Here is a 25,891-nt window from a genome sequence, read left to right on the forward strand (position 1 = left end):
CACCCTAGAGGATCGCCTGGGTGCCAAACATCTTCCCTGACCCCATTATATAGCAGCAGCCCTATCTCTTCCCAAGGATCAGGGTCAAGTACCCCTGGCAGGAAGCGACTCTTTTTTTTTTTTTTTTTTTTTTTGCCTGCTGGTGTCTTGGTACAAGGAATCTAAAAGGCAGGAAGCAGCCACACTTAAAGTTGATGGGATCCTTTTTCTGTGCCCTCGTGGAAGTGTTCCACCTCTGGGAACTAGATTCTCTAAACCCAGAGATCCTAGAACTGTAGGAATAGGAACCATGAGTTCCCCCCAGAGGATCACTGGGAGAGATGGTGAGTGGGGTTATTCCTACTTCAACCCCTTGTTTATTAGGCTTTTATATTCTACCTGTTGGTCCATAGCACCATATTATAGTTATTGAATAGGGTACATACTTCATCCTGGAGCACGGTGTCCCATCATCTCTAAAACAGTGCTTCAGCTGCACCTTTGAAAGGCTTTTCTTTCACTCTATCAGCTCTATTCACCAGTGGATAGCGATGAATGTGATAGGCCCAGAAGATTCTACGACCGTGTGCCCATTCTTTTGCTGTAAAGTGGGACTTTTGGTCTGACGTAATGTTATGTGAGATCCCATATCTGTGAATCAAACACTCTTTAAGCTCTCAGAGAGTGGTGCTGGTTGAGGCCTTTAGCAGGAAAGAAAAAGCCGTCCAGAATACATGCTGATTCAAGTCAAGATGAATCATCGAGCCTTCCCGATTAGAACAGGTGCAATGTAGTCACCTTGTTACCAAGTACCATCAGATGTTGGTAGGTTGGAGATTTGGCAGCCTTGGTGAGCGGGAGCCCATTCTGCTGGGTGCACCCCTGCCGCCATACACTATATGCCTATGTGTAGCCTCCATCTGTGGCAACATGACCACTTTTCCATGTGCCAGTTGGGCCAGCACAAGTGGTAGATGACAGAGGCTGGCTAATGTCAACTGGCCAAGTCATTCTATCTACGTGGCTATTTAGCCTCTCCTCCATGGTGGACGCTCTCGGGTGGACATTAACATGCAATGTATAGATCTTCACACTTTGTATCCACTCCCGTAGATACATCCACATGCCTCTTCTTCTTCCCAATTTCCCACTGTTTCCCTTTCTAGGCCTCTAACCAACTCATCAAGCCGTTTTCTACAGCCCATGAGCCTGTACATATTTTTATGTAGGGCCACTCGACCAGGCAGCCATGATGATGAGTCAGGTCTCCAGATATCAGTGTCAACTCAGACACGGCATGACCTTAAAATGTTTGGCTATTCCACTTTCCCCAATGTACAGTTACCCAAGTAAATGGCCATAGGTCCCTTTGGGGAAGGAGTAGAAAATCATTACTGTATTGCCATAGTATTACGGAAGCCTTCCTCCTGGAGACCCAACCTCTCCTTCAGTCAAAGGGTTCTGGATCTGCCACTTGCCAGTGCAGGGGACACGGGTTTGAGCCCTGGTCCGGGAAGATTCCACATGCCGCGGAGCAACTAAGCCCGTGCACCACAACTACTGAGCCTGTGCTCTACAGCCCATGAGCCACAACTACTGAGCCTGCGTGCCACAACTGCTGAAGCCCATGTGCCTAGAGCCCGTGCTCCACAGCAAGAGAAGCCACCATAATGAGAAGCCAGCACACCGCAATGAAGAGTAGCCCCCGGGGCTTCCCTGGTGGCGCAGTGGTTGAGAGTCCGCCTGCTGATGCAGGGGACACAGGTTCGTGCCCCGGTCCGGGAAGATCCCACATGCCGCGGAGCGGCTGGGCCCGTGAGCCATGGCTGCTGAGCCTGCGCGTCCTGAGCCTGTGCTCCGCAACGGGAGAGGCCACAACAGTGAGAGGCCCGCGTACCGCAAAAAAAAAAGAGTAGCCCCCACTCGCTGCAACTAGAGAAAGCTCATGCACAGCAATAAAGACCCAACGCAGCCAAAAATACATAAAAATAAAGTAAGTAAATTAAAAAAAAAAAGTGTTCTAGATCTGAAAATTGAGTCAGGTCTGGAAACCAGACAAGGTATCGTGACTTTTTATTTGAGCAACTGTCACCAACCTCCTGATCTTTCATTCCTGATTTCTTTTCATTGTACAGCTCAGCAATTCTGTGTGTGGTCTGCAGATCGCTGGGGGGCCCTGAGACCATTTCAGGTATTTCACAATGTCAAATCTTTGCATAGTAATACTAAGACATTATATGCCTTTTAAACTGTGTTGACATTTGCACTGATGGTGCAAACACAATGTTGGATAAAATTTCTGGCACCTTATCAAACCAAGGCCATGGCACTAAACTGTTCTGGTAGTTCATTGTAAAAAAAGAAGGAAGGAAAAAGAAAAAAGAAAGACAGGACAGAGAGAGGGAGGAAAGGGGAAGGCGGGAAGGCAGGAAGGCAGGAAGGCAGGAAGGTAGGAAGGAAGGAAGGAACAAAGGGAGGAAGGGAGGGAGGAAGAAAGGGAGGAGTCAGTTTCACTTAAGAATGTCCTTAATGAATTTAACAAAATTTAAAATTTGTTAAATTTTATTAAATCATAACCCTTAAAAACATGTCTTTTTAATACTCTCTGTAATTAATTAGAAAGTACCGTACTGCACCCAGAAATATAATGGTTCTCTCAAGAAAAAGCAATTGTGCAATTGAGTATGAGCTAAACTAGCCATTTTTTTTCACTCGACAAAATAACTGACAGGTAAACTATGGTCATTCAGACTTGGTTATCTGGCAGGTATTTTCTCAGATTCAAACCAAGTAGGCCTGTGACTTTGAGGAAAGCAACTGATAGTATTTTTTGCCAATGATACAATTTGAGCTTTCAAATGAAAATTAGAATTTTAGGAAACTTGTATGCACTATCATGAACTTGACAGATTCCCAATACTTAAAACTTTTCCTGATGATACTAACAAATACGATTTTTAGTATTGTATAATGAATTGTATCAATATTTGAAAGATCTGTATAATTCAATGAACCAGTATTTTCCAAATGACCAAAGGATGTTACAAAATCATGCATAGGTAGAAGAGCTGTTCAGAATGCAAGGTAGATCAATAGATTTTAATATGATTGAGTACAAAAAGTTCACTGACATAGTTTCATATTCTACATTACAACTACCATTTAAGAAAATACTCCTTGTTGAATTTTGGTGTAGTATCAAAGGAAAATGCCCACAGTTAGCTGAAAAGTCTATTAAAATGCTCCTCTCTTTTCCAACTGTTAATACATATATTCATGAGGCTGGATTTTCTTCACATATTTTAACCAAAACAACATATTGCCACCCAAAGCAGATATGAGGATCCAGCTGTTGTCTATAAAGCCACATTTAAGTGACTTGCGAAAATGTGAAAAAAAAGGCACTCTTCCCACTAATTTGCCCCAGAGGTGCTATGACCTTTTAACCATCTGCATAGCTCTACTGTCAGGACCCTCCCACTGACACTGCGACTTGCTGCTTATTACAATAGTATGCCAGTCTCTGGCTTCTATCATTTTGCAGTCCTAACATCCCCATTGCTATTAGGGAGCCAGTTCTGTTTTGGCCTCTTGCTGTCAGCCCTGGCCTGCGTAGGATAGCCAAAACTCAGCTTCTCACCAATGCACTCCTCTTGGCTTTGATAACCAGAGTATCCTCTGGGACTTCCTGCAGAACTTAAGTGGGTTTCTGATCTTACATAGAATACCCACTAGAGCATGCCCACTTCTCTGAGCGTTTTGAACCCTTCTTCCATCTTCTGCCATGGTACTTCTGGCATTTCCATTTCACTTGGTGAGCCTGTCTCCCAGGATCCTTGTCAGGATGTTAAATCCTGTTTCATGGGAGAGTGTTCCCATATCAATAAACTCCCCCTCATTCAACTTAGTATTCACCTCCCCCTCGATCCAGCCAATACATCCTCTCCTGCTCCTGCCAGTACATACTGGCTACTTCCGCAGCTCCTTGGGGATAGAGCCCTCCTCCTTCCCTAGCAGGAACCCTGCACATCTCTGGCTGGGTTGTGTTGCAACTTGGCCCTATTTATTGGTCTTGTAGGCCAAGAGAGAGTTACAGCTTCCTTTGGTGCCTGAGGGCAATTCTCAGGGACAGTGGCAAGCTGTGAGCCATTAGTAGCCAACATTCCTAGCAGCTGGAGGAATGAGAACCTCCATCCTGAGGGTGATGTGCGTGGTATTCCCAATATCCACTACAGAGACAAAGTTCAGCTCTGCCAGTGAGGCAGAGTAGAACAGGGATCGGTATCTAATGCTCTAGAGTCATAAAGACTCAGGTTTGAATTCTATCTAGCTATGTGACCTTGGGCAAGTTACTGAACTTTTTTTTTTTTTTTTTTTTTTTTGCGGTACGCGGGCCTCTCACTGTGTGGTCTCTCCCGTTGCGGAGCACAGGCTCCGGACGCACAGCCTCAGCGGCCATGGCTCACGGGCCTAGCCGCTCCGCGGCATGTGGGCACGGACCAAGGCACGAACCCGCGTCCCCTGCATCGGCAGGCGGACTCTCAACCACTGCGCCACCAGGGAAGCCCTACTGAACTTTTTTGAGGCAATTTCTTCATCTCTAAAATGAAGATAAATAGTAACTACCTTATAGATTGTTGTAAGACAAATGAGACAAGGAATGTAAGTGCTTAGCATGGTGCCTAGCACATAATAAAGGTGTGGATGCTGTTACAATTGGTCAGAACTGCTGCTGTTACAATTGGTCAGAACTTTCCGAAGCCTGAAAGGGCTGCCTTAGGGAGCAGACAATAACGTACACCAACATGGAGGGTCTTTTAGCTAACGCTGGAGAGTGCTCCATAGGGATGCTGTGGGGAAGGTTCTAGGGTCCATGAGGGTATTTACAAAAGAGGACCTTTTGGGCCCATTCTATCCCCAAGCTGCCTTGATTCTCTGCTCTGACTCTGCCTACCCTTAGTCCCGGAGAGGCACTTAGAGAAGCACATTCACTTTCAGGCCACCAGGGGGCCGTTTAGTTGCCTGCAACAGGAATACACTAATGGTTTCTTAATGGCTCAGGCACCAGGGAGAACAGCCTCAATTATATCTGAAAGCATTTTGAGTTCCTAGGGTAAAAGACACTATGTAAATCCAGATAATAAATACGGCTTATTGATGACAGGTTAAAGAATCTGGCACTGTTAAGTGTGGAGAAGAATAGGGTGAGAGGAATTGAATAGGGGCTTCAAGTATATCTATTCTTCAGTATTGAAAAAAGTGACAGGCTGTTTTCCTACTCCGCTGGGAGCCAAGCAAGAAGAAAGAAGTTTAATTTGCAACAGAAGAAATTCAGAGTGCATTCAAGGAAGCAGGTGGAAGGAGGCTTTGGGTTGGCCTCACCTGTAATCTTTTAAGAATAATTCACCTTGGTACAGCTGGTATGATCGGTCCTGCCAGGAAGGCCAGAGAGTAAGGTGGAGAGAGAGTTCAACATCCAGAGGCAATTCAGGGATTTTGACTTAACAGGTCGCCCTGCTAGACAGGCTCTGGCCACCCTGGCAGCAGGTTGGGGAAGGAGTGGTTGTCTTTTCCCCATCAGACTCCAGAAGGCAATAAGCACTCCAAACTTTCAATGTCCTTAAAATCTCTCAGAAAGTAAAAAGGCAGCCTGTTCTTGGAAATAAGCATCCAGTTGGCCATTGCTAGTGGCAGACTCGCACCTGAGCTTCAGGAGTCAGGGGCTGGGCTATGGGCCTGGAGTTCCAGCCCTGATCAACACACTCAGCTCTGGTAGCCACTTGACTTCTGTGCAGTGGGGGAGGCAGGGCAGCAGTGATGGGGTGGGGCTTCTTCATCAGGGGGCATGGTGTCTGGAAGCTAAGAGTTCCTGTGGAGGAGGGGAAATGGAAAAGGCAGAGATGGTCCAGCCCCACAGAGTCTGAAGCCAGGAGTCAGGAGGGGTGGTTCGCCCACAGAACCCAATTAGGATCGACCTAATTGGGCTCTCTCCCCCCCACCAAGGCAGTCTCCCACACCCACTGAGATACCCAGGAGGTCCACACACCCAGCTGTGGGAACACAGGAAGTAGAACTCAAGGAGGAGAGAACCAGAAATTCTAGAAAACCTCATAGACAGGGAATGGGGAGGAGAGAAGCCAAAAGAGAGGAGGGCTGAAGGAGGGGGAAGGCACAGGGTAAGCGGCTACTGAGAGTCCGAGCTTGGAGGAGTTCGTCAGCACCTAAACGAGGGATGACAAGCCTCACTTGGGAAGGATGGCAGGGCAACAGCCGCCCAGGCTCTGAGACCCGGAGAGGATCAGAGAAGGCAAAAGCCCTGTACTGTAAGCCGCTCCACCGGTTCAAGGGCAGCCTCTTGAGTCCATGAATCAAGCCCAAACCCGGGAGTCGGAATCCCCCCAAAGCGGGACCTGGGACCTGTTGCAAACTTCAGGACTAAGGTGGGAGGAGAAACAGCTCAGCACTTGTACTGTCCCGAAAGCTCTGGAAGGTCTGGGCAGCCGACTCGGGGATCTCCGAGGACAGAGAATCGGGAGAGCCTGAAGCACAGGCGGGATCTGGCGGCGGGTGGGGGGTGAGGGCTGGGAAAGGGCGCGACCAGCTGTAACCACAGTGCACGCTCCAGCTTCCTTGGCTGCCTACGCCAGACGACATGGTCCAGACTCGCTAGGTGTAAAGGGGTCTGAAAGCCCCGCCCGGCGGGTACGTGGAACGGGGCGCGAGTCGAGAGCACCAACGTGAAATCACTCCCACTTCTGGGGGTAAACTGAGGCCTGGGGCCTGGGAGCGGAAGCCGTTGCTGCTATACCACCTGTCACTTCGGACAGTCTGGACACAGAGGGGAGGCGCCAGAGTTGACAGCTCTGCGCTCCGACCGCCCCTCCCCGCCCCCATTCCAGTTCACCACTCCGCCCCAAACGGTGCCGTTCCCCTTTTAAAGAAGCGCCCCGGGCTCCCACCGTCGCCGCGCCAGCCCGTAAGGGGCTGCGGCGACGTTGCCCTTTTAAGAGCCAGCCTCCGTTAACTCTCTCTTAACGGGGCGTCCCGGCGGGGCTCGCGGCGCCCGCCTGCAGACCGCCTCCCCGTGCGGTACTTCCGGACCCCGCCGTCGCCCTTTTAAGAGGCAGCCCCCAGCAGCGCCCTCTCCCGCCCCTTGTTGCCGGCGCGAGAGGCGGGGGAGCCGGGCAGGAGAAGAGAGCGCTGTCCGCGCGGCCACTGGAGACCGGGCGGCCGGCGGCCGGGCAGGCGGCGGCAGCGGCGGATGGGGACTCGGAGCCGGGCGACTGTGGCGGCTGTGGCTGTGGCGGCGGCGGGGAAGCAGCTGACGGGCCGGCGGCGGCGGCGGCGCTGGCGGCGGTGACTGGTCCAGGCCCCGGCGGCGGCTGCAGCGACACGGTGGCGGGCTGCGGGCTGGCGGCGTGAGGAGCGGCGGCGGAGAGCCGAGTGGCCGGGAACCGAGGGCACCGGGCCGCCCCTTGCCCAGTCCTTGCAGGCCGCCAGGCCCCCTCCAGCCGGGGCCGTGGAGCACCGGGGCAAAGGCCGGGGCCCTCCCATGAAGGAGCGCGACGCGGCCCCGGCCGAGCGGGGCAAGCCGGCCACCTACACCGGGGACAAGAAGGCGAAGATGGCGGCCAAGACCAACAAGAAGTGGGTTCGACTCGCCACCGTGTTCGCTTACGTGCTCTCGGTGTCGCTGGCCGCCATCGTGCTCGCCGTCTACTACAGCCTCATCTGGCAGCCGGTGGGCGCCGGGACCTCGGGAGGAGCCGCCGGCCCGCCCCCCGGCGGCTCCAACGCCACCGGCCCGTCCGGGACTTCAGGGGCGGCGGCTGCGGCGGGGCCCAACACCACGGGGTCGTCCCGCCGCGAGGCGCCGCGCGACGCGCCCCCGCTGCAGGCGGCGCGGCCCGTGTCTCCTGAGCCTTCTGCCGACAGACCCCTGGCCGGGCCGCTGGAGCAGCCCCAGGGGGCCGAGGAGGACGAGAAGGAAGCGGTGGCGGCGCCCGGGAGTCGTTGAACCCCTCCGTGCCAGGGGTGGCCGGAAACCATCCTCCCCAAGCCCGGAGGCAGGACTTTGCAGCAGGACCGGGCGGGGAGCCCGCGGGAGTGACCCCCGCGGGAGTGAACGCCTCCCTTCCCCCGACGATCGCGCGCTCGCCGCAGGGGCGAGGGGCCTGAAGTCGGATCTTCAGCCAAGGGACCACGATTCTCCGGGGGTTCGGTGTTTTGTCTTCCTAGGACCGTGCTGCGCCAGGGCCCTGAGCCATAAGGGGGATGGGGGGAGCGGTGGGGAGATCCCAGCACCGAACCCTTCTGCGCCGCTAGCTCTTCGGTATCTTACGTGGAGGGGTGACTCGGGCTTTCCCCCAAGACTCAGGGGAAGGAGGGAGCTGTAGGGGCTCTTCTTTAATAAGCCGAAGCTCTCGCAAGGAGGAGGGCACCAAAAGTAGTGGAGCTCAGGTACGTCAACCTAGTTGCAGTGGCCACAGATGCATTTAATTTATAGATCCCTGTATATAGTTGTTGACATATGCACTAGAAGCTATAATTACATATAACTACATGTATCCTCCTACACCCTGGGTAGCTACTGACTGATGGATGGGGCTAAGCAAGGGCTATTTGCTGGCCCCCAAAGTGCAGCTAGCCAGAAGGGCACAAACACTTTTTTCATTACCCACTCTTTCCCCTTTTCCCCCTCCTGTTTCAGAAAGATAGATTTATGACACATTAGGGTTAGACAAGACGAAAGTATAATCATTCTTAAACTTGTTGAAAGGACAATGGAAGACCTTTGGAGAAGTAGAAGGAGTTCAGGGAGGGTGGGGAATGTACTGCTCCCCTGCTCTCCTCTTCCCACCTTAGTCACCCCACCTAAGAGGCTTTCTGTTGCAGCCCTAAGTATCTGGATATGGGCCAGGGAAGAAGGAAGGGAAAAAGCAATGCCTCTGTGCTTCACCCCTTGGCCTTCTCACAGAGTTCTTTTAGGAAGAGCAAGCTTTTGTAAGTAGAGTGGCTCACGAGTGTTTTTTTTTTTTCCCTGCTCTATAAGATCTGGTCTTGTTCCAGTAATCACCTTCACCTTCCCTCTTCCCTGAGCCTGTAGTGACAGTGTAGCCCTGTGATTAGGACGAAATCCGTTGTGAAACCAGAGCTTTGAGCACACCCTCTGGTTATGAGTTGTACTGTGGAACGCAAAAGGCCGAAAGGTGGGCTTCAACCTCAGGATTGTGTTTGGATAGCCAGATAATAGACCAGCCATAGGAAGGTTAAATTGGCTTGTCTTTACCTCTCCTGATAAGCTCTACTTATATGCAGCCTGTACTTTTATTGAGATGAGAAACATCGAGTGAAATGACATATGTAGAGCTAGCTCTGGGGCAGCAAGAATTATACATCCTCAATTTGGATTCCGTTTCCTTCCGCCACTTGCTTTTAGGCAGTTGAGTGTGGGTAGTGACAAGATATCAAACCCTTTCGTGTTTCCTTTTTGGGAAATGAGGCACTTTAAAACAATGACAACAACAACAACTTATCCACCTGAGTCCTGAAACAATTTGTCTCTCCTGTTTTCTGGCTTACACTCCAGTTAGCTCTGATCCAAGTTTACAGGACAGCAGTCTTGCTTTAAGCCATGTCCTGGTGTGGGCAAGGTAATAGCAGCTAAGCTATCATAGCCTATAGGGGCAGGCTGGTTGCACCCCCAAGGTGTCTTGGTTGAAGGAGATTTCTGAGCACTTCAGTCATTAGGAAGCCCTGAGGCCTTTTTAAATTTTTGGTGAGGGCCTGGGGGAAGAAACATAAAATGCCACTTTATAACTTAAATAATAGCCTGTAATTTATATTTACTGTGTGAATTTTTAGTCCTATATTTTAATAATTTGTAAATCGATCTCTTATTCCAAGAATCCTTTGAACTTGCAAGAGAACATCTGGGAGTCCAATCCCCTGTCCCCATCCTGACCCCTGCATTCTGGACTGTTTAATCCACGTTGGGATGGATCAGAGTCTAGAGAAACCACTCGTGGGTCCAGCTGCTGGTCGGTCTCCTGACTCTCTAACGCCTTCACTGGAATTGGGACATTAGCTCCAGCTCTAGCTGTGAGTGTGACCAGAGACATTATTTATAATCCAGCCATTTAAGATATACCTGTACTCAAAAAGTCCTGTATATTTTTTAAAAGTTTTATTTTTCAGGTGAACAAAAATACATTCTAAGAACTCTACGTCAGCCTGTGTAAGTCGATCATTTCTCTTTTCATGCTTCTTGGGGAAGGAGTAGAGGTAATAGTCTAAGGTGTGGTGGACGGGTGGTAATGAATAAGGTGTAAGAGGAAAAAGCAATTGCTCTAACGTTCTCTGTGCCTGATGGTTTGACCAAATTGAAGGGTGGCAGGAATCCATCTTATTCGGGAAGCAATCACGGGGTTGGAAGAACAGTGATATCTAGCTCAGCTACCTTTTGCCAACCTTAAAACGGTTGGGAAAAGTTCTGCCTTTAAAGGACTCTGAGCAGCTGCCCAGCTGAGGGAGCTGAGGGACCAGTAAGCACACAGATTGAGAATTATTATAAACATTGAGCTGGCTGAGAGCTGAGCTGAGGTGAGGGTCAGCCGCCATATAGCATCGCTGTTCTCGCCTTTAAACCACTGGCCCCCAGAAAGCCCAAGAAGTGCTAATACTGGGGGAGACAAGTGGATGTGTCTGCAGTGGTTGGACAGAGCTTTGTCTACAGTGGAGGAGGTGAGAGAGCCGCGGGGCAGAGAGAAGGTGTAGGTTGCTTCAAAGGTGAGGCTTTTTCTTCCCTAGAGCAAACAATAAAAGACATGTGGGTGGAAAGCACAAATATAAGGGATTAGTTGTGCTGCAAAATACACAGCAAGCAATTGAGCTCAGCTCATTATTAGACAACGTTGCCCAGTGCGAACCCGAGTGAGAAGCCAGTGTCGGTGGGGCCCCCTGAGGCCTGTACTTCTCAGGAGCTGTTGGGGGGTGGCTGCTGTGCTTTTCCATCACCTTGTGGTCCGCAGGGGAGCATGGAAAAAGTCCACCCTTCTTTTATTTCCCTCTTGAGCCTACACAATGGCTTTCTGTGAGAGGGCTTGGTAAGGCAGAGCAGGAGGGGAGTGAGTTTCCAAAGTTCTTCAAGCCAGCCCCTCCTTTCTGTAGACGGGGACATGTGGCTTCTGCAGTTGCACACGGCTTCACACGTTGGGCACATACAGCAGTGTGTGTGTGCAGCAGGAGCCTGCTGGCCAGTGCGAAGGTCACTGTTCCACCGGAACAGGGCCTGGTGGCAGGGAGCAGCGGTTGGAATAGCCTTATTTTCAAGGGTTAGAAATTAGCTGCAAAATTGTCCATCAGGTTTTGAGCTGGGAAGGAGAGGTCTGGGTAAAGGGGGATTATTTTCCTTTAACTGCTTTGCACTGGGACTACCTGGATCATTTCTAGGTGTTTATGTTAGAAGTGACTGTGTGCGTTTATTTCTCGACAGCCTGCATTTGATGAAATAATCCTCTTTTGAAAGCGTAGTTCTGGAGGGTGAGGGGTGAGGAGTTTGCTAAGCCATTTAGACTGGGCTTGTGTGGGTATCATTTCTTTCCCCCACTGTGCTGAGGAAGTGTTTCTGTGAAGTTTCCGGCATAAGAAATATTTTTCTTCCTAACAGCTCGAGATTTCTACACATATGATACCACAGCTTTGGAATTTTTTCTGTCTACCTTGTTTTTTGGTTTTCACTAGGGAATCCTAAGATAGTGTGTTCTTTCGTTGAGTATTTATATCCTGTTTTGAAATGCTGAGTGGAGAGCATCTACTTGTTTCTACATGTTTCTTTAAGGGGAACTGAAAGGTCACGTCCCGAGCTTTAGGGCTACCACAGCTATTTAAAAGGGATAATAATTGCCCTCCCCTTCCTGTCTGCAGAGAATGGTGGTATTTCTGGAATTGCAATGCAGTAACAAAAGGGCCACAGCTGTACATTTTGTTGTTCTCCCTGGATGGAGGGAGGGACCACAGTGGCCTTGGTCGTTTCAGAGGACCAGCACAAAGCTCAGTGCCTGGCACTGTTGATCACCTGGTTCATCACTGCGTTGGATAGCATTGGCCCTAGAGTCATCGTGGTGTCACTGTCATGATCCACTTGTGTAGCCACAGGCGAGAATCTTGGTTCAGGGAGGTGAATTGCTAGATCACAGCTGCACTGGCCGTTCTGGCTGCGGTTTCTTCACTGCCAGGTTGCGGGGCTTGGGCTTGGCCTGCCTGTTCTTGCCAGGCGCCAGGAGTCCACAGCTGTATTCCATGTGGTGCTTCAAGGAGGCAACAGAGAATATGTAACCCATTCATTGTCCCCTTTGTCCTGGCCCTGTGGCCAATTTGAGCTATAAAAATATCTGCTCTATCAACAGTTTTTGGGTCGCATCTGTTTTACTTGCTGACATAACATGTAGGTTTCTGCTGCCAGAAAACCTGTGTTATGCTCTTTGTTCCCTCCAGTAGCTAATTTAAAAATACAAAGACGAAATCTTTTTTTTAACCACACTCCCAGGCTCTACCAGGCTGTCTGTCCTAAGCGCAGAAACAGCCATGGCTCCCAGTGGCACACAGTGTCCTTGAGCCACCTGGTCAGTAAGGAGCACCAGAGCCAAACCAGCTTCCCTGTGCCGCATTCCATTCTATAAACATTTGTTAAGCTGCTCCTATGGGACCAGAAAATTACCATACAGTTCTTGCCCTCAAGGAATTTACAGTCATGCTAACAAGAATCTACCCTTGTTACTTTCCTGTTTCCTTAACTTCAGTAATCTGTTTTTACAATAGCTCATCAGTTAATCAGCAGTAAGATTCTAACCTTCCTTAGAACATTTTCTGTAAACCACTACCATTATTTCAAGAACTATTTATTTATTGCCTACAGTATATGAAGTGAGCCTCAAAAGTCCCCAAACCAACTTGTCCAAAAAAGCAGTTGCTGGTTACCAAGGATTTCCTTTTACCTCTACCTCTCTCTGCTACCTCCATGTTCAGAGGATGAGTTGAGGTCTCCTCCCACCTTGCCCTGGAGGCCACCTGTCCCTTCAGCTCCCTGCTAGTAGTCTGGGCAGTGCTGAGTCACGGCAGCCAGTCTCTGAGCTGTAGGCAGCTCACATACCACGAGGATCTGGGTTGGGGAGGCAGTGTGCTCTTCGGAGGGACCCCTGAACTGGAAGCCAGGCAGCCTACGGACTCAACGATGGCATGGGTTATCGCCCGTGACCTCTCTCTTTCCTCCTAACCAAATGGGAATTCATGAGAGCAAATGGAGCTAATAGGTGTGACAGGGCTTCGAGATCTTGGGAATAAAAGAACAGTATATTCACATGAGGTAATTAATATATTTTCAAGGGAGGGACTGTCCCTTTGGGCAAAAATGATGCATGGAAAGGAATGTGAAGGGGCAGGGAGTAAACATTACACCAGTGCCCAGACCATCAGCATCAGCATGACCTGGGAACTTGTTAGAAACGCCATGTCTGAGGCCCCATCCCATACCGACCGAATGAGAAATTCAGGAGGAGGAGCTCTGCACTGTGTTAACCAGCCTTGCGGGTGTCGGATGCACGCTGGAATGTGAAAAGCACTGGCCCAGCCTTTCCCTCTGATTCAGTAACTTGGGGTTAGGGTATTACGGTTTGAACAGATGGTTATCCAAAGGTGACTTTTGACCCTCTTTCTTGGTTGAAGCCAGCTGCCCTGCTGAGGGAAGAGGAAACACTGTGTCCCTAGAGTTTAAAAAGCCTTCATTGTTGGTTATTCCTTTTTTTTTTTTTCCGGTACGCGGGCCTCTCACTGTTGTGGCCTCTCCCGTTGCGGAGGCTCCGGACGCGCAGGCTCAGCAGCCATGGCTCACGGGCCCAGCCGCTCTGCGGCATGTGGGATCCTCCCGGACCGGGGCACGAACCCATGTCCCCTGCCTCGGCAGGCGGACTCTCAACCACTGCGCCACCAGGGAATCCCCTGCCTCCTTCTTAACAAGCTCTCCTGGGCAAGCTCTCCTGCAACCTTCAAGAATAGCCAACAATGGGGCTTCCCTGGTGGCGCAGTGGTTGAGAGTCCGCCTGCCGATGCAGGGGACACGGGTTCGTGCCCCGGTCTGGGAGGATCCCGAATGCCACGGAGCGGCTGGGCCCGTGAGCCATGGCCGTTGGGCCTGCGCGTCCGGAGCCTGTGCTCCGCAACGGGAGAGGCCACAGCGGTGAGAGGCCCGCAAAAAAAAAAAAAAAAAAAAAAAGAAGGAGGCAGGCCTGAAAGAGTCCTCCCTCCCCCTCCCACAAAGGTACTGATGTGTTTGCATCACCTCCTGGCTTGGGGCCTGCAGCTCCTCCAGCCAGTCCTTAAAAGGAGCAGTGGGTGTCACATTTGTCCTTTCTGGTGCCAGGTCTGTGCTATTTCACTTCCCCGGCGTCAAGTGGATGCTTAACGGAAGGCCGTGACGTAGGCCGGCAGACTTGCTGAGAGAAAGCAGCCTTGGTCTGTGCCTTACGTGGCTTCTCTCATTGCCTTCCCCAGCCTCGCCTTCTCCCCCTCGGTGGGGCTGTGGTCACCCTGTGTCAGCTCTTCCTCGTAAGCCCTGATATCCCTCACTCAGGAAGAGACGCTTGCGGGGTCTGTGGACACTGATAAATGACTTAAGAGGCAGAAGTGAAGCGGTGCCTTTAGTTTCTCCTACTCCCTTGACCCCCCCTGATTTAGTCCCCCAAATAAAAAGACATGTCCAAAGTGGGATTTTTGCCATTTCCTTTTTTCTTTTCAGGGTCCAGTGCCATCTTTCCCTGTTATTCCTGTCCCTGAGGCTAGGGTTTGGGGTGGAGCTGACTGGTGGTCAAACCTTCCAAACTTGGGACTTGTTAGATAGCTGGGGATCCCCTGCTTCCAGGGATCCCCAATTACCCATCTCTTGATTATAAGAAAATACCGGCATGCTGCTCCTTTGGCTGATAAAACTTTGGGAGGCATGGAGCAAACTCCACAAAGGAGTTTGTTTCTGGGGAGTGAGTTCCTGAGATTGCTGTGATGTAAACAGAAGAAAAGAGGAAACACTCTGAGCTGCAAGAGGCAGTGTGCAAAGTCAGGGGGAAATGCTTAGGATATCCTTGTGATCCAGTGGGTGGATGAGGGCAGAGAACATTCCCTGTAAGAGCAGAGTCACTTCATGATGCTTTTAACTCAACCAGACTACCCCGGGGGATTAAAAGCAGCTCACTGTCCTAGAAGGCTAGGACAATCCATCCCTGTTTCCCTGAGAGTGTATTGACTCCAGTGACCATGAGACTAAAAGAGAAGACGATGGAAAAAATGGAAAACCAAGTAGACAGAGATCACAACAAATAGCTACTTTATTTATTTGACAGATATTTACTGAGTGCCTTCTGTGTGCTCCTGTGAATAGAGTGCCTATGGTGTGCCAGGTATATTTTGCATATTCTCATCTTCTTCTTAACAACCCTTCATCATAGGTATTACTAGCTCCATTTTGCAGGCAAGAAAACTGAGGCTTTTAGATGTTAAAATTGACCAGAGTCATCCAGCTAGCAGGTGGCAGACCTAGGATTCGGATTCAGTCTCTCAGATTCCAAGGCCCATGTTTGTTCCCCTCAACCATGCTGCCTATCACACAATGTGGTTACACAATGTGGTCTGCTGCTCCCCCCTGTAAGGGGATATGGGCCAGGACAGAGATGCTTTCCACCTCTTCTGCCCTCCTTGTTTTGAGGCCTTAGGTAAAGCTGTCATCTCCCTGCTGGCTCCCTACTACCCACTGCACTCTCCCTTGTCAGTTCCTCCAGCTCTGTGCCTGGGCTCCTGAAGCCGCGTCCCATGAAGAACTTCCCACCTTTGAGGAGCAGTCTTGTCTGTTGGTTGGAGAGGAGCAGGGAATCCAAGAAGACGGCTCTCAGCCAGGCCTTTAACCAAAGGAGCCAGAAGGAAACAGAGCAGCCTTCCATGGTCCCGAGCTTTGTGGAGGGATGTCTACGCTTCCCTCCTGTTCCTTAGCTGGTTCCATCCTAGAGCAGGAGGGGTGGCCCCCAGAGCTGCTGGTTCATTGCTCCTGAAGAAGGGCTCCCCTTTTTTGAGAAAAGTTCGGTGACGCTTGCCTTGCACTACAGTCCTCCTGCAGTGAAGACGTCCTGTGCCAGACTCCATTCTCTCCAAGCCCTAGTGACTCATTCCCATGACATCCCTTTCTCCTAACATCCAGAAGGGAGAGAAGCCCTATTTCTCCATAGCCCTTTTGTCCGGCTTCCTCTCCTGCTTAGGTCTTGCTGTGAGGCCTCAACCAGAGCTCTGCCCAAGTTCTACATCCCCATCCCATAGTCAAACATGCCTTGGCACGGACCCTTTAATGAAGGCACATCTGTACACTTGGGGGCACTGGGGGCTGGGGGAAGTTTGTGAATCTTAGAATTCAAATTCTGGATCACAATTATTTGGGAGACATCTGAATTCGAGGCTGCCCGAACCTGCTCTACCCCAGCTCCATCCTTTGGGAGTCGTGAGTTGCAGAGCCAGTGCCATGTTCCAAAGCCACGCACATGTGACTGGAAGGCAAAAGGAAAGCTTGAGCTTGGACTCTTTCACCCTTGCCTTTTCATATCTCACAGGGGTCTTCTTCCCTCAGGCACAGAATGTTCCCAAGCCTTTCCAAAATTCCTCTGATCAGTCCTCACCTCTTCCAACCCCCTTCACCTCATCCCGTTCCCAACCAGCTTTCTCACTCCCCACTACAGGAAGTTGACACCACCCACTCTCAAGCATCTACCCAGTGCGCCAGTGTCCCACCCAACTCTGAGGCCAGGAAGCCCCCACCGGGCAGGGGCAGCCTGCCTCCATCCCCTACAGAGCCAGCGGCCAGCCCTTAGAGTCTAGAGTCTGTCCTTGCCCCTAGCCCTCCATACACTCTAGTCCAAACCCTTACTCTCACACTGTGGTCCAGGAAGCAGCAGCAGAGGCGGCACTCGGAGCCTAGTAGAAATGCAAGTTCCCGGGCCCAGCCCAGACCTCCCGAGTTAGAATCTGCATTACTCTGCACCTTAATGTAGGAGAGGCACTGCTCTAAACAATCTGATCTGCCAAAAAGACACCCCCTCCTCATGCTTCCTCAATAGAGGGGGTGGAGAGCGGAGCAAGAGCCAGTGAGGAAGCCCAGCCTTCACACAGTTGAGCCACAGTTTAGGCCTCACTGACAGTGGAGAGATGCTGGGGATGATCCGGGCACTCCCTAGAGAGCCCAGAGAGGCTGGTGAGGCCCAGGACCCTCAGCAGAGAGGAACAGCCGTGGCCGAGCCACGTGGGGAGATCCTAGCAGGGGACTGGGAGCAAAGGGTACACACGATGAGAAAGGGAGACGTGCCTGCCTTTGCGAGCAGCGGCGGGATGGTTCCCTCTGGGCTCCTACTACCATCCCCAGCCCCTGTCGGGCACCTACAGCCAAGGACGGCTCCTGCTGCGCAGCCTGGGTCTGCCAGATGCAGGGGTTTCTTCCCTCCCTCTTGCTGGCAAAGTCACCGTCGCCCACCAGCTGCATTGCTGGTAGTGGGTGCTCAGGAAATGTTTGTTGAATTGAGAGGAAGCCACAGCTTGTGCGGAGACGTGGGCCTCAGGGGAGGGACGGGAAAGGAGACTAAGTAGGAAAGACAAGTCCTGATGTCATACTTAGCTGGAGTCGCTGTTTCTCTGCCTCTTGGGTCACTGCCTGAGACCTTGCTCTGGCATGACACTGGGCAGGGAGGCGGTGGGAGGAGGAAGCTGGAGATGGCAGGAAACGGCCCTGGGTGGCAGGCTCCCTCTGCCCCCGTTCAGGGCGCACTCCATGTCTGACCTGGGGGTGGGGGACGAGGTCCCTGACGGCGGGCTTCTGCGCCTGCTGTGGGGAGAGGAAGCTGGCCCCTCCTTCCTCCCCCCGCACCGCCCCATTTCAGAGACTCTCCAGAGACCCTTCCTTTCACAGAGACCTGAGCTCTACTCTTCTGTCCCCAGCTCTGTCCCTGCTGGCTGTGGCCTCCCTTTCTCTGGGCCTCAGCCTCCTCTTCCAGGAGGCTGAGGCCCAGAGAAAGGCAGGAGGCCGCCAGCTGATTGTGAGATCCCCAGGTTGGCCATCCTGTGAGTGTTGGACTGTGATTCACCTGGGTGCGAGGCAGGGGTGTAGGAAAGGGCCCGAGCCTGGGCTGGCCATGCCAGCTGCTGAGGCTGTCTGTACCTGAGGAGCCAGGAGCCGGCAGCCGGAGAGGCAGGCCAGGCCCTGGGGGTGATGGGAGCCAGGAGAGCCAGGTGCTGAGTGCTTCCAAGCCTTGTCATCTCGCCACGGTCAGGGAGCTTGTGGCCTGGGCAGCAGTAGGCTTGGGGCAGGGCTTGCCAGCCTCACAGACCAGGTGTGGCGTGGGGATACGCCAGGGGCTCTACCTGCAGGTGAGAGCACACACGTGCACGGGGGGGGGGGGGTGCCCGTGAGGTGCAGGGGTTGGTTCGTTGCCTTCACAGTGTCACCCCACTGGAGAGTCTGCCAAACCGCTCGGCCAGGCTGCCACAGCCGCCAGCCAGCGCGTGCCCAGAGCTCAAAGATTTTTGACGGTGTCTTCCCTCCTCCCCTCCCCAGCCCGGCCCCCTGCCCCCGAGAGCTTTGCTCAGCATCTTCTTGCAGGGGCAGGACCCCCTGTCCTGCGCCTCATACCTCCTGCGCCCCTTGCCCTTTGGCTGCCTCCTCTGGGGGGTCTGCTTCGAGGTGCCAGGACCTGCTGGGCCCCAGCCTTGCCAGGCCTGTCTTCTCTGGGTTCCAGGGGCCCTGCCTCTTTTGGGGGCCCAGAACAAGTCTGGGCTTCTGGCTCAGCCTGGGGCTCGGTCCACCCCAGGGGCTGCTCGTGACCCTCCAGCCAGGACACAGGGCTCTCCTGGGTCCCAGGCCTTGGACTGAGTGCACACGTGCTCTCCCCAGGCCCAGGGCTACTGGCACATCCTAGAGAGAGGTCAAGGGGAAGCAAGTCCGTGTTTCGTGGAGAGCCAGGCTCAGGACTGGCTGTCGAAGCTCCTGACTCCCCTTTTGGCTCCTCTGGTGATGCTGATGCTGGAGCTGGGCTGGTTGCTGGGACACTCATGGGTCCGCCCGGCTCCATCCTGCTCGGAGTTTGTGCATGTTCCTTCTCATCTGGAGTCCTTCTGGTGCTTGGGCTTCCCTGACAACAAGAGGTCGGCTCTGCTGGTTGGTGAATTCAGGGCTCATGCCCCTAGCCCGCCCCATCCTAGGCCCAAGTACCCACCTCCTGGCTCTCCAGCTCCTCCTTGCCTCCCTTCATTTCCCACCTGCAGAAACACAGAACATGGCAGGCCCCACTACTACCCATCCCACTTCACGTCACCTGCTCCATAGCCAGCAGCCCATGTCCTCCAGGGAGGAGCGAGAGCCCAAGGGTCTCAGAGGAACCTCAGAGCCAGAACGAGGCTCCAGGATGCTTCCCTTCCAGCCCAACCTTCCTCCCCAAACCCAGCCACTTCCTCTGAACACCGCCCACCGTAGCCCCGTTGCAAGTCCCCAACTGCTGTTTATGGCCAAGCCTGCAGCACCTTGAGTTCTGTGGGGACTCCATGCGTGTCCTGGCCTGCGCTGCCTGGGAAAGGCGCGCCTGACTTCCCAGGGGAGGTAACTGCTGTAATTACCACCAGCCTCCCTGGACACCAGGCTCTCGCTGCTGCTGCTGCCTTTGCTGATGGCCTCTCCCCGCATCTCATTAACCTGCCACAAGGCAGCAGTCAGCCAAGAGGCAGAGGCCCCGGGGGCTGGAGCAGGCACCTGGGCCAGTGCTGGGCCTGACCTCCCAGGGGCAGGGGAGGGCCAGGAAATCAGGGAGCCCTGATGCCTCCCTCGATTTTGCTCCCTGCCACATGTTACCTGCGGGCCCTGCCAGTCAGCCTCTCTGTCCCCCGAGCTTTGCTGTGCGTGGCCAGCGCCACCAAAGGTCTGCTGGCTTGCCCACCCCGAGTAGTACCGCCTGCAAGAGATGGTCCACAAATCAAGAGAGAAGAGGTCCATAGCAGCCCAGCTCCTCCACCAGCCCATGGGACCTGCTCCTCCTCCTGTCCCAACTCACCTTTGCCATCAGGGGGAAACGGTGGGGGCTGTAGCTTTCGGTGGCCCCTGGGGCCTAAGTGGAAAAAGGAAGTGGGGAAAGGGTGGGCGTCACAAAATACCCAAAGCAGGAACATCAGTTCTTTCGGGACCAGGAAGCCGCCAGCTGTGAGTGTTCTGGCTCCCAAAAAAGAGCCCTGGCCTGGGGGTCAGGGGAGCTGCGTCCCTGCGCTCGCTGTGTCACTCCTGACTAGGTGACCGGCAGAGCCTCTCCAGCCTCGAGCTCCCTTGTGTGTAAAATGAGGGGCCAGCGACGCAGAGTTCTGTTCCAATAACAGGCGAGGGGCAGCTGCCGCCCACAAGGGACCAACACCTCAAAAGGACTCCAGCGCTGACTTCCTGGTAAGCCCTTCTCCCCAGACCTTCTGGGGTCAGAATCCAGGACAGGGGCTGTGGGTTCGGAGGATGGGGAGTGGTGCCCTCCTCTGATAGGGAGGGAGAGGAAGGAAGATGTCCTTCCATGCTTCCTTCCAGCTCTGAAAATAAGTGGCAAACCAAGAGACAGGGAACAGAGAGGAAGCGGGGGCAAGGGGTGAAAAAATCCAGGAAGGGTGGGTGTTGGCTCACCCCTCGTGCTGCCCACCCTGGCCGGGCCCTCTTCCCAAGGCTTGCTGGAGTCCTGTGGCCTGCGTTGCAGAGAGAGGGAGTCAGGTGGGCTGCTGGCAGGGAGCACAGAGGCTACAAGGCTGCCGGTGGGCTGACACCTCCTGCCCCAGTCCCAGCCCCAAGCCCAGCCACGGAACCAAGGACAGCATGGAGAGGGTGGGCCCGAGAAAGGTGGGAAATGCAGTGCCCACACACAGCCCTGAGCCCAGGGTCCGAACAGAGGGGCAGGCAGAGCCTCACCACCCTGGGGAGGGTCCCAGCAGCCCTCCAAGAGATACCCACAGTTAGCCCAACTCAGCCCCACAAGCATGTCGACCCAGCAGGAGGCCCAGCCCTGCCACCCACGTGGGCTTGGCCTTGTCCAGGTCCCACGGGCGGCGCCAGTCACCCTGTGCGTCTCTGTGCCGCGCCAGGCGGGCCAGGTCGATCTGCTCTCGCTCCTGCTTCCACTGGGCATAGTCCCAGCCCACCTCCAGGGGCCCCCCCACTGGCCGGCGGGGAGCTGGGCCTGGGACCAGGCCTGGACTCTGGGGCTCCCGGACACCCTGCAGGGAGAAGACACAAAGCACCATGGGGTCGAAACAGAAAGAGCCCTGAGCTTGGAAAGGGGATCCAGAATCTACTAACCCCTTCCTGTCTCAAGGCCTTGAGGTCGCCCCACCAAAAAAATTAGATCCATTCCATCTCTAACATGTTGTTTGCTATAGGCACGGTTTCCGTCCACGCGTTAGCGGTGTCTTTGGGGCAAGTTACTTAAGAGAGCTGTGTGTCATTTCCTCATCTGTAAAATGGGGATAATAACAGCATCTATCCACAGAGTTGTCGCTGGGGTGTGTGGTCAGGTGCAGGCAGGGTGGAGAGGCACCCAGCGGCTGTGAGCGAGAGCCGAGACTAGGGGCTGCTGCCACCTAGAGGTCACACCTGGCACATGGCCAGTCTCTTACACCCTCCCGACAGACCTCCAGACCCCCCCCCCAGCTTGCTACCAGATGTCCAGGTAGGGTAAGGGGCTAGGTCACACCTCTGGCTTACACTGTCTCTCACTGCAAGACCCACCCAACGTGGAGACTGGCCAGAGAAAGGAAGGAGTGGGAAATTCTTGCAGGTCCTGCCTGGGCCACGTCCTCGCAAAGGGGGACATATGTGACTCAGCTTCTATGCCTCCCCCGAAAGGGAACCACCACATTCATGTCCCCAGCCCCTCTTGAAGAGCTACCTTCCAGGCAGGATCTGAGCCGATGGCCATCTGCAGGGAGGAGCTCCGGCCCAAGCCCCCTCCAGGTGACCCTTCTGCCCCCTGGCTCCTTGCTCTGGTGGGCTTCTCACTTACGATCCGCTTGGCCTGGGGAAGGTGCGGATGGGCAGTGTGGCAGAGCCAGAGAAGAAGAGGCTGCCTCCCTGGCGCCCGGCTCCCCCCACCAGCACTGCTCACCTCGGCTTTGTTTTCCATGATCACAGCCAGCTCCACCCGCTCCCCCAAGCGGAAGGCGCCCGCGTGGGCCTCTGCCTCCTCATCCTCAAGCATCTCATTGGCTGCTCCAGGTCCAAGGGCGCTCCTTGCCCAGTTCCGGCTGACCACCCGCTTCCCCTGCAGAATGAGGGGCCGTGCCGTTACGCCACATAGACAGCACTGGACAGAAGCTGGGGCTTGGGCCCTTTGGGTGGTTCCCCAGGCTGGGTTCCAGCCCTGGCCCTCCCTGGAATGCCCACAGAGGAGCTGACGCTGCGAGGCGTTCACATACCAGTGGCATTAGGTTATCCGGGCCTGGGGCCACCCAGGGGCCCAAGACTCCACAGTGGCCCATCATCTCTGAGCTGGGAAATCCAAAGCACTCAGACAATGAGGCTCTGTCCCCCAGACGCTGTTCCTGGCATTCAGCCCCACGTCTCTGTGCCCCTGGGGTTTGGGGTTTACGAGCGGCCTGTGCTTGGAGGTACGGGTGCAGAGCTCTGGGGCTGGAAAAGGGCATGAAGAGGCTTCTATCTGGTCACCTTTCAGCTGTGGCTCTTTGGGTATGGGGGCCAGCAGTGGCCTGGGCTGCATGAGGTTGGGAGCTGGTAGGTATGCCCCAGAATGTAAGCGGGAGAAGCAGAGGAGCGGGGGCAGCTGTGCTCCCCTGGCACGGGCTGGGCCTCCACCTCCTTGCCACCCCACCCTGTCTGCCGGGTGGGTCTTACTCCAGGAACCTGGCTGATGGTGACAGTGAGGCCGTCAGGACGGAGGAGCTCCGGCGTGGTCCCAGCCATGCCCGCCTGCTCCGCCTGCCGACGGTCTTCCTGGATCTCCTGTGGGAGGGCCCGGGGTCAGCACAGGCCATGGCCCCCCAAGTGCACAGAGACACAGATGTCGACAGGCCTACACAGAGAGACACCAGTGGGACACCAGGGGGCAGAGGCACTACATCACAGAGTCCCCAGGACCCTCACAGAGCCCCTGAGATGGAACGCACCCAACCTAACCCTGGTCCCAGGCCCAGAACCTGCAGGGAGAGACAACTATTCAGGGTCTGCAGATCGGACAGGGAGTGCCAACCCAGTCAGTCCTCCCGGCCCATCACAGCCCACTCACCTGGTACCTGCGCAGTAAGGCCTGGTTCTTCTTGCGAAGGGCAACGATCCTCCTGTCCAGCTCTGCATCCTTCTCCTCCTGCCTGCTCATTGGGGACTCGGCCCCATGAGGCCCCTGCAGAGGCCAGGGGGCCCAAGCTCCTGACTGCTGGGCCCATCCCTTACCAGCTCCTCGACTTTCACATTCGCCCACTCTACCATACTCTTACCACCCAAGGAGCAGACTCCAGACCCAGAGCGAGGGTCACGTGGGGAGATGGCCCATGGAAGGCCCCCCAGCCCCACCCCGCTGGCCTCTGTGCCCATCTTCCTGCCACCTCTGAGGCTCAGGCCGGGGCCTCATACCCAGGCCTGCAGCTCCCAGCAGTGGCTGCCCCTCCCCCCAGCTCTCCTGGGAGCTCCACTGCAGAGCAGAGCCTGGAATGGGAGTTATAAATGGCTCTGGCAGCGGAACCTGCCGTGACTGGGAAGTTGCCAGGGTATTCAGGAGGTCGAGGGGGGTGCTGTTTGGCTCCCAGGCCAAGAACCATGGTGAAAAGAGAGGCCCCTGCTCTGTCCTCAGCTCCCAGGCCCTGGACCCCACACCCCAAAACTGTGCCCAGCCTGTGGGAAAGAGCCACTCCCACGGGCCCGGCCTCTCCAGGCCCTGAGCTGCCGACGGTCAGTCGGGGCAGGAAAGAGCCAGCTCCGAGGGCAGGCCCAGCCGGGGAGCCCCCCCGGGGCACACTGCCTCAGCACCGAGATCCCCGAGTCCCTCCTTCTCCGGCTGCAGGGACCCCGTCGTGGCTGATGCCCCTGCCCAGCCCCCCACCGGCATAGGCACGGCCCTCTTCCTCCCAGGCCCAGCTGCCCCCAGCTGCCCCCAGAGTGTGGCCGCCTGATGTCCCAGCCCCAAGAAGCCCCCCGCCAAAGGCAAGGTGCCACTCACAGCCGAGCGCATGGCAACAGCAGGCACCGAGAGATTTCCAGAGCAGCCCTGGGGGAGCCAGAGCAGGAGGGAAGCTGGAGCCACCGGAGCCGGGCCTCTGCTGGCCTCTCCCTGCCGGCTTCACCGCCCAGCACACGAGATCATGTTGTGATTACAAAAGACTCCTCTGGGCTCCCGGCCAGGAACGCAGTGGCCACCGCCCTCACCATCCACCCTCAGAGGGCGAGGATCAGGGCCCCGGCAGCCAGCTGGCCCTGCCCAGCACCTCTCCCTGCCCTGCCCCGGCATCCCCAGACGGACTGGCAGGGACTTCTCCCTGGAGGGTTGAGTCTACACAGGGGGCCCTATGCTCCAGTGGGACCCTAGCCTGGGCCTGCCTGCAGACAGATGGGCAGCCAAGTAGCCCTCTGGCCCTCTCATTAGTAGAGAAAGACCTATAGCCCAGCCCATTGTGCTCCCTGGTCCAAGGGGCCCAACTCAAATGAGCATCCCCTGTCCTCTCACTCTCCCCATCAATTCTGGTTTAAGTAATTCGAAGGGATTAAGAAGCTCCCCTCCCCTAGGCCACCAAGTACTACCACATACCTAAAATAACACCATTTGTCATTCATTCCTTTAGGTTCAACATTGTCTTCCCTGTATTTTCTTTATATATATATATATATTTTTTTTTTAAATATTTATTTATTTCATCTATTTTTTATTTTTGGCTGTGTTGGCTCTTTGTTGCTGCGCGCGGCTTTCTCTAGTTGGTGGTGAGCGGGGGCTACTCTTCTTTGTGGTGCACAGACTTCTCATTGCGGTGGCTTCTTTTGTCGCGGAACACGGGCTCTAGGTACACGGGCTTCAGTAGTCGTGGCTCGCGGGCTCTAGAGCTCAGGCTCAGTAGTTGTGGCGCACAGGCTTAGTTGCTCCGCAGCATGGGGGATCTTGCCGGACCAAGGCTCGAACCCGTGTCCCCTGCATTAGCAGGCAGATTCTTAACCACTGCACCACCGGGGAAGCCCTTCCCTGTATTTTCAAGTACAGTTACTCCTGGGACGCTCAGCTGTCCAGGTCACCCCTTGGTGTGGGGAGCATCCCTCAGGGTCTGCGCTGCCACAGCTCAGGGCTGGCCAACAGCCTTCCTCCTTGGCTCCTAACTTGGGCCTTTCCTGGCCTTGCTCTCCAGGGATGGCCCTTTCAGCCTCTCTGATCCCGAGAAAGGAAGCAACGTTTCCTGGGAAAGTCTCTCCCCAGATCTTCCCGGTGCATCTGAGGCCGCTGTCTCTGCCCAGGGTAGCAGCTTGCCTGGCAATCCCACCCTTAGTGCCTCTGGGAGCAGGGGTGGTCTCTCCGTATCAGGAGCACCTGGGGTCTGGTTCAGTAGTAACAGATGCCCAACCTCCAGGCCCTGAAGGGCAGGTCGGAAGTCCCTGCATTTCCCCTCATCCCTGATTGACCAGGCCTCTTTCTCTAATTCCATGCATGACTTGTCCCCTTCTGTCTCCAGAGCAGAAAGCCCTGCTGCCCTCTCTCCTACCCAGACCAGCCCAGGCAGTCAGAGGTCCAACCTCTGCTCCCCTTGAACTACCCCTTCCTGTCTCCCCTCCCCTCCCCCCTCCCCACCACGCTTAGCCTCTTTCCAGGCCTTGGAGCAGCAACCCTGACCCCAC

At 54.6% G+C, this 25,891-nt stretch overlaps 2 protein-coding genes across 27 annotated transcripts; one reads left to right on the forward strand and one right to left on the reverse strand.

The window, feature by feature from the left end:
* The first annotated feature begins 6,902 nt into the window (after positions 1-6,902).
* On the forward strand, positions 6,903-10,205 carry INAFM2 (InaF motif containing 2). Its single transcript, XM_067742902.1, has one exon. The coding sequence runs from the start codon at positions 7,532-7,534 to the stop codon at positions 7,994-7,996; it is 465 nt and encodes a 154-aa protein (XP_067599003.1). The 5' UTR covers positions 6,903-7,531; the 3' UTR covers positions 7,997-10,205.
* Positions 10,206-15,335: 5,130 nt separating this feature from the next.
* On the reverse strand, positions 15,336-24,395 carry CCDC9B (coiled-coil domain containing 9B). Of its 26 annotated transcripts, none has more exons than XR_010944806.1 (14): positions 24,237-24,395; positions 23,310-23,423; positions 22,880-23,026; positions 22,173-22,328; positions 21,957-22,082; positions 21,086-21,285; positions 20,702-20,760; positions 20,097-20,150; positions 19,898-19,997; positions 19,573-19,741; positions 19,269-19,311; positions 17,671-19,204; positions 16,934-17,047; positions 15,336-16,556 (listed from the first exon to the last, which is right to left on the reverse strand). XR_010944806.1 is itself a non-coding variant. In XM_067742992.1 (12 exons), the coding sequence occupies exons 1-12, from the start codon at positions 24,246-24,248 to the stop codon at positions 18,639-18,641; spliced, it is 1,698 nt and encodes a 565-aa protein (XP_067599093.1). In that variant the 5' UTR covers positions 24,249-24,395; the 3' UTR covers positions 15,336-18,638. The 26 variants fall into 26 exon arrangements, 10 of the variants coding, with proteins under 10 accessions (XP_067599093.1, XP_067599074.1, XP_067599017.1 ...); XR_010944802.1 differs by having other exon boundaries at positions 17,444-19,204; XR_010944800.1 differs by having other exon boundaries at positions 17,369-19,204.
* Positions 24,396-25,891: the final 1,496 nt, after the last annotated feature.

Source organism: Pseudorca crassidens, chromosome 1 (genome assembly GCF_039906515.1).
Source record: "Pseudorca crassidens isolate mPseCra1 chromosome 1, mPseCra1.hap1, whole genome shotgun sequence".
NCBI classification, from domain to species: domain Eukaryota; kingdom Metazoa; phylum Chordata; class Mammalia; order Artiodactyla; family Delphinidae; genus Pseudorca; species Pseudorca crassidens.

What these genes read in the sequence shown, in the direction of transcription:
- INAFM2 (XM_067742902.1), top strand. Translation starts at nt 7,532, where the DNA reads ATGAAGGAGCGCGACGCGGCCCCGGCCGAGCGGGGCAAGCCGGCCACC.
- CCDC9B (XM_067742916.1), bottom strand. An exon ending in CAGGGTGGGGTGGCAAGGAG is followed by an intron (nt 22,329 to 22,879) that starts GTGGAGGCCCAG and finishes CTCATTCTGCAG; the next exon opens with GGGAAGCGGGTGGTCAGCCG. An exon ending in GTTTCCCCCTGATGGCAAAG is followed by an intron (nt 19,998 to 20,096) that starts GTGAGTTGGGAC and finishes CATCTCTTGCAG; the next exon opens with GCGGTACTACTCGGGGTGGG.